At 40.3% G+C, this 13,407-nt stretch overlaps 1 protein-coding gene and 1 pseudogene across 2 annotated transcripts in view; one reads left to right on the forward strand and one right to left on the reverse strand.

The window, feature by feature from the left end:
• LOC148741301 (uncharacterized) overlaps positions 1-7,828 on the forward strand; it is a 30,424-nt gene extending 22,596 nt beyond the window's left edge. The window contains exons 4-6 of the mRNA XM_088732314.1: positions 5,426-5,497; positions 6,634-6,705; positions 7,586-7,828. Coding sequence (XP_088588440.1) covers positions 5,426-5,497; positions 6,634-6,705; positions 7,586-7,637 — 196 coding nt within the window. The 3' untranslated portion in view covers positions 7,638-7,828. The remainder of the gene's footprint in view (positions 1-5,425; positions 5,498-6,633; positions 6,706-7,585) is intronic.
• The window catches only part of LOC148741295 (anoctamin-4-like), a 223,507-nt pseudogene that overhangs the window by 139,032 nt on the left and 71,068 nt on the right, over positions 1-13,407 (reverse strand). The gene's annotated exons all lie outside the window — the stretch shown is intronic.

Genomic DNA, 13,407 nt, shown 5'->3' on the forward strand with positions numbered 1-13,407 from the left:
CCTGAGGCCGTTGAAACCACTACTTTGCATCCGCGTCAACGATGGCGAGAGGTTCAAGACATTATTTCACGAGTGTGGAGGAGATGGCTGAAGGAAGTTATTCCAGCCCTTAACAGTCGACCAGAGTGGACTTCAGAGTGCCGAGACCTAAAAGTTGAGGATGTGGTTCTTGTAATTCAGCCCGATACCCCAAGAGGACGTTGGCCATTAGAACGGATTGTTGAAGTGTATCCTGGACGAGATGGCCACACCCGTGTAGCTAAAGTTGCGTATGGAGTCAAGACTGTCATGAGACCGATTAACAAACTGGTTCCGCTTAGAATTAACTGTTAATTGTTTAGTTGGAAACACACTAGGACTACCTCCCAGTGTGGGGAGGGGGAATGTTAAGAAGACGTTAATGAACATGTGCGCGTGCGACTCGCGTGCGCGTGCTTTGGGACTACGTAGGCTAATAATATCATAAGCAAATCACGCGGACCTTTTAATTTTGACGTGTGCGATTTTTTAGAGGGAGTTGGAAAGTTTTTAGTTTATCGAGTAGCAGTTTTGTTTAATGGTCATTGTCGTTTACCGTGAGTCTGACAGTTTACCGTGTTGCAATTAAAGTGTTTGTTTGGATTTCCCGTTTCGCTTCCGAACAGTGGTATCTGTTCTAAACCGGTTAAGAAGAATCAAGCCGGAATCCAGTGCGAACAATGTAATACGTGGATCCATGTAAATACGATCGAAGTGTGGTGAAATATCGCCTACTTTTTTCAGCATCCTGGCAAACCGCCCACGTGCATGGATTTGCCCATAGTGCAATCTTCCGAACATTTCAAACTCATTCTTCCACAGCTCAGTGGGCTCATTTAACTCACCGAATTGCTTTGAACGACTAAAAAAATCGGCTCTACCAGAATTCCCCCCCCCCCCGCCAAACCAACTTTATAGGAGCAAAGAGAAACCAACTAGGCGAGGGAATTTAACATGCCTCGTTGTCAACTGCCAAAGGGGAGATAACAAAATAGCGGACATCGCTGTTGAGATAAACGATCAGCAACCTGATATTATTCTCGGCGATGAATCCTGGTCGAAATCTGACATTAACAGCAGTGAAACCTTTCCTGAGAATCATAAGACCCACAGAAAACGCAGGGACAGCAATGAGCGAGATGGTGGAGTTTTCCAGGCCGTAAAGAATCATCCCATAGTGACTAATCGCTCTGACTGTGAGATTATTTGGTCCCAGTGCCAGCTGGCACGAAATAAACATGCGAAATCCATTTATTTTGGATCTTACTACCGATCAAATAATTGCGATATAGAAAGCCTTGATAAGCTGAATACATCACAACTGAAAATGAGAGCTACTTCACATAAAAACAATGTGATCCTCGCTAGTGATTTTAATGCCCTGTACGTTGATTTGACTATCTCGCCCAACCCAGAGAACCTATTCCCGGCGTCCTAAAACCTCCTTGAGATGTATGACGACCACGACCTAAATTAGTTCGTTAAAGAATCGACTAGGCGTCAAGGTAACACGCACAACACCCTGGACATTATGTTATCGAACAATAACGACATCATCAGCGGAGTCAAAGCCATTGATGGCATAACTGATCATGATATTGTGCCATCTACTATAAAAATATTATGTCTACGAAACGAAATGTGACACGCAAAGTTTACATCCATACTGAAAAAGGTTGACTGATCGTATAAAAGGTAATTTGGTAATGTCAATTAAGTTGAAATTATAAATTGGCCACTGTAAAGAGTTAAAAGCTGACGTTTTGCTCTGACGAAGGGCTAACGCTCGAAACGTCAGCTTTTTAACTTGTTACGTTGGCCAATTTACAATTTCAACTTAGTTGATTTTACCAAATTACCTTGTTACCCCCACCGACGAAGCACCACAGTTTCTTTAGAAACTTACCCCCTTTGATAGTATAAAACACGAGCAACAAGTTTTAACTGCAATTCAGGAACTTAATTCGAGCGACGTATCAGTTTGAAAGAAATATTCGCCATATAATGGGCACTTGTATACCTAAAAAATATGACCAGCTCGAGGCATAATCTGCTTTGGCTTAACCGATCATTTAGAAGGCAGACAAGAGCTAAACAACAGCTTTATAACAAAACAAAGAGATCAGGAAATCCCGCACACTGGAATGAATTCTGTGCTGCCAGAAAACGCGTACAAAAGAATTTGAAGTCTGCAAGGAAAGCACATCTCATATCTAGATCTAGATTTTCTCGGAGATGCGTTTGAGAAAAACCCAAAACGCTTTTGGTCATACATTAATAAAGCAATTCAAGAATGAAGATTCCGGTTTAACTGACTTCGAAGTCGATGGAAGAATTATATGCGATTGAAATCTGAAATCGGAACTTTTGAGCGATCAGTTCTCCAGTGTGTTTTCGAATGAAGATCCCACTAATATTCCCGCCGTCGGTACAAATCCGAAACCAAGCATTAGTGCTATCATTGTTACGAGCCAACATGTTATTAAGCAGCTATGACCTTTGAAGCCAAACAAAGCTAGTGACCCTGGTGAGATACCTCCGTGATTCTTCAAGGCATATGCAGCGGAGATCGTTCCTATTTCAGCAGATATTTACGAAGCCTCCATCGCTACCAGGTGTGTACCATCTAAATGGAAACATGCTGATGTTTGTGTTGTGCACAAGAATGGGGGAAAGTCAGATCCCGCGAATTATAGACCCATCTCACTAACCTGCATCTCATCAAACGTCCTTGAACATATCATCCACATCCTATTGATGACCACACCCAGAACAACACGCAATTCTCACGGACATGCAGCACGGCTTCAGAGCAAAGCGATCTACAGTCAGACAACTGATTCTGACAATCCATGATTTGGCCGAGACTTCCGAAAAACAGTTCTGTCCATGCTACAGTTTGGGACTTTAGTAAAGCATTTGATAAGGCTCCCCCCAAACGCCTCACCAAGCTACAGTACTATGGCATTCGTGGACCCCTGTTTAGTAGGTTTGAGACAAACCGCTCCCAGACAGTGGTGTGTGATGGCAAGAGCTCCCGCCCTATCCAAGTAACATCTGGGGTACCCGCTTCGAATAACGCCTGATTTGAAATGGTCCAAGCTGCCTCATCTATTCCTGGTAAAGCACGTAAGGTCTTGGGAATGATGAAAAGGAACCTCTAGAACAGTCCTAAGGAAGTTAAAGAAATTGCCTACACGACCACAGGGTGCCCAAAGCTGGAATACGCTTGTGAGGCTCGGGACCATCATCTCCAAAAGGGCATATCTTCTCTTGAGAGGGTTCGAGGAAAGCTGCACGATTTTGTAGCAAAAACCATCACCCTACAGCCAGTGTTACTGAAGTGCTTCAAGAGCTAGGGTAGACCACCTTGGATTTGAAAACAACAATTTCTCGGCTAATTCTTCGATATAAGTTGAGTGGAGGGAAAATTGATATTGACATTAATGTTTGCCTGCGCCTTCTCACCAAACTTAGGACATGTGTGAGCCACAATTTTAGATACATTCAAGAGAAAGCTACCAGGAACATTTATTTTTATTCTTTTTCCCCCAGAACTATAGGAAGCTGGAACACCCTTCAACATTTTAAATCTGAGCTTTTAAATTATTGATATAATAACAATAATTAGACCTTCTATTTCTTCACTTTACTTTCATATAGACAGTGTATGTAGTTGTAGACATTATTTTTAGCTGTAAATAGTTGGTACGATATCTATACGATTTTACCGACTGAACATAAATGTAGATGTAGAAAGTCGAGCTTAAAACACAGAGAAAAATTAAAAGTTTGGATCATTCACTGCGACTGCAACGTTGCTCACCTTTCCTAAAAAACGTTCTGCGGTACTCGTTTTTTATCTACAGACGATAAAAAAACTTGATAATTCAGTGCTTATGAGAAGGGGCTTTTCGGGATTTTGATGTAACCCTGCAAAAGTATGTCATACTGTAATTATGCACCGATCAACTTGCAGCTTTGACATCCCCCTACCGGGCAACCCACGGGCATTTGATCTTCGCCCATGCCCAAGGCTTTGTTGCCATGTTGTAGCAGCTGCCTGGTTCATAGAAACAGTTTCTTCAATTGTAGTCGTTACAAGGTGGAGAAACATCGTATTGCATTAATAATAAGTAGTTCCTTCGACCTTGGAGATAATTTAATCTTAGAGTTAACGTACCTAGTGTCTTGCTCATAATATGCTATAATTGCAAGGCTACTTAACTTTCCTATGTGAAAATTTTAATCAAGCTCTAACCCGGGCTAATAATACATTTGCACAAATATAGTATCAGACACCGATGTCCTTTGATTGAATCCTGTATCATATAGTTAACAATTATTCCACGAGCGCGCGTTGGAGATGAGATGATAGATAGCCAACGAGGCGCGTAGCGCCGAGTTGGCTATAATCATCTCATCTCCAACAAGCGCGAGTGGAATAATCGTTTTTTATTAAAAACGCCCCCAAGAAATTATTATTTTGTAAGGAGAAACCGGATTTTTTAGCTCCCTTTTGATTTTAAATCTGACGCGTTCGCTTACCATATTTGTAGATTATGGCATATTGGCTCATATACCATAATGGCTAAGTCAATAAAAAGTCTTGAACTGCATTATCCAATGACCCAGTTTTTAAGAATTGCAGTTATACAATGTGGTTATGACTAATGATTAAAATAACGCACCCTATCGGATTAGCAAACTCCTCTAAACATGATTAAAATGATTTGCTCTGATATGTACCATACTTCGAATCGATTCAATTTCAATACTGTTGCAAGAATTTATGTAAAACCCCTGTTATATAAGTAATAGCTTGTGGTCTTACCAACTAGGCCATTATTAATGGTACGAGTTTTTGGAAAAAAAGCAATTTTTTTCATTTTTTATTTTTTTTTTTATAGAAGTAACAATGTTAGAATAATCACCATAGAATTATCTTCGTTTTTGGATCATCGCTTTTGGGTCTTAGGTCATAGCTCTTAGCTTTCGGAGGTCTTCGTTTTCGCTATAAACCGACCATGGGATCAAATTCATCAAACTCATTTACAGTTGCTCATATCATAGAAGAAAAAAATGTTTGCATCATTCTATATTTATATGGCGAGTAAGTCATCAATAGAAAATACTGGCTACGAAGATTATAACATTTAAAATGCTACTCCGTCGTTGAGTTTTGAGCTCTGATTGAACTGACTGCATAAAGAAAGCCGGGTTTTTTGACACTGCTCCCTAATAGAAAATAAGGTGACTGATTTGCAATCTTGTTTGTGCGGGTTACTTTGGAGTCCTCTTTCATTGTAGGTCTGTACTTATATGATCACTTAGTTGATTGGGAACTACTGGTTGAGCAGCATTGTCACTGTTATTACTAACCTGTCCTCGACATCATTTATCACAGGGGATTACATGGCAATCAGTTAAAAGAGGTACCACCGAACATTTTTGATGACCTGACTCGGCTGGAAACCTTGTGAGTAGCACTCTCTGACGTCTTTGATAATGTAGTTGTAAACAAGATACGTTAAATCAAGAGCAAGACCAAATCTAAATCCTCCCTTGATTGCAGAATTTAATTCATGTAAAATATTCACTCAAGTTTGTTATATAAAAAAGTATTTTTGATTATTATTTAGCTGGGATTTGGCTGAACTTATGTAACAAATCTTTTATTCACCAAGCTTGTACGGTCAACGTGGCTGGATATTGCATTTTTATGGGCCTCTACTTCGTCTCGATCCATAAAAACGCAAAAAAAAAAAAATAAATAAATAAATAAATAAATAAAGAAGTCGGCCAATATCCATCTATCTTGACCTCACAGTCTATCAATAACGCATATCTATTGTTACTTGTTCTTCAGCCGCTTTTCACTTGTCCAACCATGGGAAAAAGGACTGAAATTAATTTTTGTTAAGGAAGGATTTCTGGGATAAATTTCAAATGATAGCGTTTTTCACCTTCTTTTGTAGCATGTCCTTTTTCAAAATTCACTGGAAAAGTAGCTAGTGACAATAGACTTATCAGCATTTAAGAAAAAAAACCAATGACTGGGGCAACGCAAAGGTCTCGCCATGTCTTGTTTTGAGAAATGGGAAAAAATTTACTGAAGATTTTGATCTTTTCACAAAGTAGGTGGTTGAGAATTTGATTTAGCTGTAGACCATACATTCTGTCAGTTTACTGGCATCATAAAAGATCCGGACTACTGCAAGAAAACGGAGAAAACGCATCTCCTTCCTTTTTCTAAGGGGGAAGGGAGGGTTAGCGTGATAAACACATTTGATCCCCATAATGATCGAGTTGGCAGATCAGATCAGACTTTAAAGCCAATAGGTCTCCATATTTCGTTTAAAAACTGACAGATGATAATTTTGCATTCAAGCCTGTTAATAAAAAGAAGAAAAATCCTAGAAAGGAGTATTGGAATAGTGAGTTCTAGCAAGGAAATCGATCGTACCTCTGCACCCGGCCGCGGGTAATGAATGGATAGACGTATGGGTTTTAGAGTCGATCACAAGTAAGAATAAAGTGGTCCAGTCAGGGAGGAAGAGAATATGAATTGGTCCAGCCCGAATATCTCAATGTTTGCTTTAAACTCAAATTTAGAGCTGTCTCGGAAAACCAACTCCAAGTGTTGCCAAAGGGAATATTTAACAACCTGACCAGCTTAACTAGACTGTAAGTATATATCATCTGATTGATTGATTGATTGATTGATGAACGAGATTGAACCCCTTTTCCAGTTATATGCGAGTTTATTGATAGCAAAAAGTAAAGTAGTGATTAGACTCGCACAATTGCTATCTCAAGGTGGAACCCGTGATTGTCATAGCAGTACATTGCCAAATCAACCATCGTGCAGCTCAGGCATGTTTTGAAGAGGATCCATTACGGGCTCATGTGATGAGAAGAAAAGAAATTTTGAGTCACCAGAAACTTTCCAGAACTTCAATCATCAACCCCGAGTTTAATTTCTCAGACGTACTGCCTAAATACCTTTTAAATGCTATGACGGATAATGCAAACAGGCCGTTATGTGTTGAAAACCTTGCATAAGATTTTTAATCCCCGAATATCATGTAACTATTGTTACATTATCTTAGCTGGAGCAATGAGCTCTTTCGGTTTGGTTGAAAATTCCTATTCTTTTATTTCAACGCTAATTTTGTTCAATCTGAGGCAAAGAATCTGCTTAAGATACAATCAACGATGTAATAGAAAATTTCGAAAAGATGGGAATGACGCTTGGACGGGTCTGGACAATCTGTTCGCATAACGAACTGAATGGCTTTTAACGAAAATAACTGTTTCAGAAATTACTAAAACCAGAAGGCTACGCTGTTACACTCTCATTTCCTTTCTTAACCTTGGAAGTTGGCACCACACCTGTGCTCTATGCGAGATAGCGGCACAGGTGACTGTGTGATAAATAAATGAAGCACTGAATGCTTAAATTAGAGATGACCAGACTATCTAAATTATAAATTATAGAAATCAACAGCTAAAATTTAAGTCACGGCCTCTTTCATACGGAAATACATTGACTGATTCTCTGTAGGTGCTCCAACAGAGTTGTTTCACCAGAGACATTTACTGATGTAATTACGTAGTGGATTAGAAAATACTGAGTGAGCAGGTTGAAGGAAACGATATAGCAAGTAGTGTGCTTTTCAACTTAGGTGAAATGTTGCCGTCAAGGCAAATATACTTGATGGAAAGCAGCGGAAAAAGTTAATAAACAAATCTCGAGTAAATGTCGATATGGTCGATTTGATAAATTTCAATAAACTTCAATATTCTATGACTTTGTTATTACTGATCTGCAACTGATTTATCACAGTTATCACCGTCTTGTAGCCTCGATATTTGGGCCTGCAGAATTTTCCTTCTTTTCGAAATCATGGTCACGAGTCTTACAAAACGTAAGAGGCCTTTTTCATAGAGAGGTGCTTTGCCTTACTGAAATTCTCTGGGTTAGTCGTCTGAACGACAGCTCACAATGCAATATATGTACGACTATTTACCTCAGGCCAATTCCGTCGGTTTGAAAGGCGTTTTCCCTTAGAAAGATAACTAAGATTGTACGTGTTGAAAGGATTGTACGTGTCCTTGAAAGGATTGTCTTGAATCAGTTCAGCGCCTATCTCACAAAGAACTATCACCTCACCACACACCAAAGCGGCAATAAAAATGCTCATTCTACAGAGACCTTAAACATCCTGCTTGCGGATAACATACCCGAAGCAATGGATAAAAAGCTGATAACAGCACTAGTACTATTAGATCTTTCCAGAGCCTTTGACAGTATAGATCATGCAAGACTGCTCCACAAACTTTTCACCATAGGAGCCTCACCGCACTCTACTGTCAAATGGTTGAAGAGCTATTTAACTGTTCGCAGGCAATACGTGAGAATTGGCTCAGCCTACTCCGACACTCTACCTATAACTCACGGAGTCCCTCAAGGCGCAATCCTATCACCATTGTTGTTCTGCATTTATCTCAGTGATTTACCCACGGCACCGACTTTCTGCAATTTGGAATCGTGGATGACTCAAAAATATTCATGTCATTTCTGCTCGTTGAGCTTGATGCTGCCATTGAAAAGCTCGAACAAGCTCAGTGTTGTGAGAACTATCTACTTATCAACCCCGATAAAACCAAAGGCCTTTTCCTTAGAACTAGACAGATTTTAAGCAGGTTACCGGAAGATCCTAGTGTGGTATTCTTGGGTAAAACACTGAAGCCAGTAGACTCTGCTAAGGACTTGGGAATCTTCCTTGACCCCCATCTGACCTACGATCACCACATTTCACGTGTAGTGTCATCTTGTTTCGGAAAGCTTTGTCAAATTAATAGAGTCAAAAGGAGCTTCAACAAAACAACATTAGAGTTGTTAATAACGTCGCTAGTTTTTAGTACGATGCTTTATTGCTCATATGTATGGTCAAATACCACACTCCAGAATATAAACAGATTACAATCTATTCAAAATTTTGCCAGTAAGATCGTAACAAACTCTAGGAAGTTCGACCATGTAACACCTTTGCTTCGTGAGCTAAATTGGCTTCCTGTTAAAGAACAATTATTTTATAGAGACTCCGTTCGGACCTTTAAATGTCAAAACGGTCTTGCGCCTCGATACTTAACGAGTAAGTTTACCAAGCGATCAAATATACATACTCGTAACACTCGTACGCGGAACTCTTTGCAGATTCCGCTATACAGAACAGCTACTGGCCAGCGCACTTTTTCCTATAGAGGGGCCAACATCTGGAATAACTTGCATAAAGAACTTAGGCAAAATGCCTCATTGGCATCTTTCAAGCGCGCTCTGCAAGACACACTATTGAGGCAGACATTTCCTTTATAAGCTCTAGAACTTGGTGGAATACTATCATAAATTCTGACCATGAGTTTTATCGTTATTTATGTTTTTATAAATTGTAAAAAGTTTGTAAATAGTTCCTGAAAAACCTCACGGGGATGTTACTATTAAAGATGATGAAGGATGCATCTTGGGTAGATTCGTTTAAAGCAGCTTCGGCGATTTTCACCACGTGAATTTGTTTACAATTTTATGCTCTTTTGTGTTGTTCTTTGTTTGAGGTACATTAACTTTGGAAAACGTTCTGGTAAAAGTGTGAGAAGAAAATTCAAGATTCTTCTAACTCTCAAGTTGATTACGACTTAATACCTAGTACACTTTTCTAAAACACTGTTACAGTAGGAAAGGCTAGCTCAGATCTAATGGAAAAAAGTACGTTCCTTTTAGATATTGGCTCTTTGCAAAATGATTTTCTTCCTAAAAATTTCATAAATGTTCAATTAAGATCTAGCAAAACAAAAAACACGTTTGACAATATGGTCAGCGGTGAGCGACCAAGATGGACGCATGGTTTGCAGCTCCGTCCTAGCTTCAACTTTTTCAACACTTTCTTCGTGTATTGTGTACTATTTTCTTCAATAATTGTCAAATTTTCAATCATAAACATGCCGACTGACTCTAATTCATCGTTAAAGAAGAATAATCCGGAGCCTAAAGCTCAAATTTTATGATCTCGCTGAAGAGATCAGGAATCTCAAATCGCAGTTAGCTAACAAAGATGGCGACGAGTCAACATGAGCAGGAGCACAGGCTGAGAGAGACCAACGATCTCCCACAACTGAGCAAACAGATTTTCAGCCAGTCCAAACTAGAGCAGAAGCAGAGCTCAGGCGGTTAAGTGCTCGTCTTTCCCAAGTGAGTGCAAAGGTTGATGAGGTAGGGAAGGCGATTGATACCATCAAGGAGTACAGCTTCCAGTACAACATCAAGATTGTAAGAGTACCTGAACTCAACTGACTTCCTGGGTTGTCGAAAGCTGCGAGTGGAACTTGGTCAAAATTGTTTTTCCGAGTGGCGTGATGTACCGGTGGAGGTCCCCCAAAGTACAAAGGAGACTCTCGATCTCTGTCCTATTCTTATTAATGACAAGCAAATTGATGTTGTTTCGTATGCTAAGATCCTTGGTGTAAATGTTTCGAGCGACTTAAAATGGTACCATAATATTTCCGAAGCTGTTAAGAAGGCTAGGAAACGCTTGTTCTGTCTCTCTCAGTTAAAGCGCTGAGGTCTAGGTTCTGAGGAATTAGTGCAATTCTGTCGTAGCTGCATTTGCCCTATTACTGAATATGCCTGCCCAGTCTGTCATGATAGTCTACCCGTGTATCTTTCTCGTGAGTTAGAGGCAGTGCAAAGGAGGACGATGCGTATTATTTTTCCATGTTTTCCTTATGACGAAGCGCTGGTTAAGGCAGGACTTGTAACTCTGTCAGGCAGAAGACAAGCCATGACGGACAAACTTTTTAAGAACATTTTGGAAAACAAAGACAGTAAGCTTAAGAATTTACTCCCCCCACAAAATACCAAGTGTTATAACCTCAAGAAGTCACGCATGTTGAACCCGGTTTTCAAGACTGAGATTTCGTAAAAGTTTCATCGTTTAAGATGCAAGATTTCTGATTCTATACTTTAATAGTTTGTAGATATAGTTTTAATCCCCTTAATTATGTAGGGATTTGTACATATTTTTTTACCATGTAAATATGACGTAATTCATCTTTTGGGTTGTAAAGTTATATAGATAAACTATCTATCTATCGAAATAGAGAGTGTGTTGTCTCGGAAAGATAAAGAAGAAAGTGGAAGTGGTTCAGCCCGTAGTTATGACCAAAATTTCCGATGATGTCCGCCTTTTCGTGGGCCGTGAAATTAAAGATAGCGAATGGAACTGCAGTCAGTGGCGAAGAGCTTACAGAAGAATGTTTCAGAGAATTTAAAGAAAGAGAACCTGTAACTCAGAGAATGTGGCACATGCAGTTACAATTACAGTTATTCTGACCAAAGAGCCTATGCGTATCAAGACCATAAAGTTGAGTGAAGCAATTGACTTCAAACAGTTCAGCAATGCGACGAAACTATTCAGAGTCACCGCTCTCATCCTAAAGTTTATCAGAAGTTTAAAGGTAGCGAGAAACCGGAGAAGAGAACTGCATAACAAAAAACCAACCCTGACGGTAGAGGAGATGAGTGAAGCAAAGAGCTTATGGATTCGCGAAATACATGAGCCTATGAAGCATGAAAAGAATTTTGAGAATCTAAAGCAACTACTCGGTTTGGTCAGCCAAGATGGTAACATTCTGAGGTGCAAAGGCAGTCTGGGGAACGCTCCACTGGACATCGCAGCGCGTTACCCTATTCTTTTAACAAGACGAAATCACGTGAGAAGACTGATCGTGTAACCCTGTCACAGAAAGCTGAATCAGGGAGGAGTAAGAACTGTAACTCCCGTACAACTGAGAATTGAAATCTGGGTTCCCAAGAAAATCGGCCGCTTGACTTGCTTACGAAATTTACGAAATTACAAAGCGCGCGCATAAGCTCAATATCTAAAGTTTCAGCATTTCAAAATTTGTGCAACCCTGGAGCAATAGATCTGTTTGGGAGCGGAAACGGAAATCTCTTAAGAACGGCATGTTTAATTGAGTGAAAAATAAAACTATAACATGATAACATGATAAAAAATTGCGATTCAAGAAAAAATCACAACTCTTAGCTCCCTACAACTTACACACGCGAAAATCGTCCGCATGACTTGGCGACGAAATTTTTTAGAAATTACGAATTTTCAAAGGACGCACACAAGCTCAGTGAGTGTTTCTGTAACATTTCCCACCCCCCACACAGGGAGGTAGTCTTGGTGGGTTTCTTAAGAAGTAATTGACAATTATTTCTAAGCTGAACCAGTTTGTTATTAGTCTCAAAAAAGTCTAGGCACCACACGCAACTTTAGCTACACGGGTGTGGCCATCTCGTCCAGGATGCATTTCAACAATCCTTCCTTATGGCAAACGTCATCTTGGAGTATTGGGCTGAATCAAAAGATCTGCATCCTCAACTTGTAGGTCTCGGCATTCTGAGGTCCAATTCGGTCGGCTTCTAAGTAAGGGCTCAAACGAACTCCATGAGCCATCTCCTCCACACTCGCGACATAATACTGATGCAAATTAGTAGTTTCAACGGACTCAGCAACTCTTCCCCCATTTGTTCGTGCAAGAAATTAGATGTCAATGGAACATCGTCTCGTGGATAAGTAGACGGACGGGAAGCTAAAAAGGACTCCAGACCAGAGAACACAGTGATCAGCTTCTCATCGTTTACATCTCGTTTCCCTTCAACGGCGTAAGTGGCTTTCGAAGCAGCTTTTACCAATACTTTATGGCTTGTCCCAGTATCCCAGCAAGCTCTTCGTTTAGGAAAGTTTCGCTCGATGTGTCGTCTATAATGCCGTTTACTTGTATTTTTTTCTACCATTGACCTTCATCCACACAGGGACAGTTCGTGAAGAATAAGATTCAGTCAGTGTTTTTACATTACAGCTGGTCAGGATCACAGCGGGCGCTCCCTCCCATGGAAAATCTGGGCGTTTGCAATCATCAACATAAGGCAACTTTGTCATCGGTCCGGTCTCTGACAAAAACTTCACCTCCGTGAAGAAGGTTGTGGTGATTTTTAGAGCAACCATGTATTCCACCCTTGCAGGCCTTTGGCAGTCTTTCCCCTTATGATCAGAGGCTACGCAACCAAAACACAGCTTTCTTTCTTTCTCGATCTTCCAGTGGTCATCCACTCCTCTGTTGTAAAACTCCTTGCAATCACATACCCCGTGATCGAGTCTGTAACAGATAGAACATGGACGCTTCGTACTACGCGCCACTTTCCCCATTGCAACAGCATGCAAATTTCGCATCGTGTTCTGTTCGTGGTATCTAGATACTCTCGGTAGTCCAACGTGCTCGACAGTTTGACTCAATCCCGTTTACCAGTTCCGCTTCTTA

The sequence above is a fragment of the Stylophora pistillata genome, chromosome 1 (genome assembly GCF_964205215.1).
Source record: "Stylophora pistillata chromosome 1, jaStyPist1.2, whole genome shotgun sequence".
NCBI classification, from domain to species: Eukaryota; Metazoa; Cnidaria; class Anthozoa; order Scleractinia; family Pocilloporidae; genus Stylophora; species Stylophora pistillata.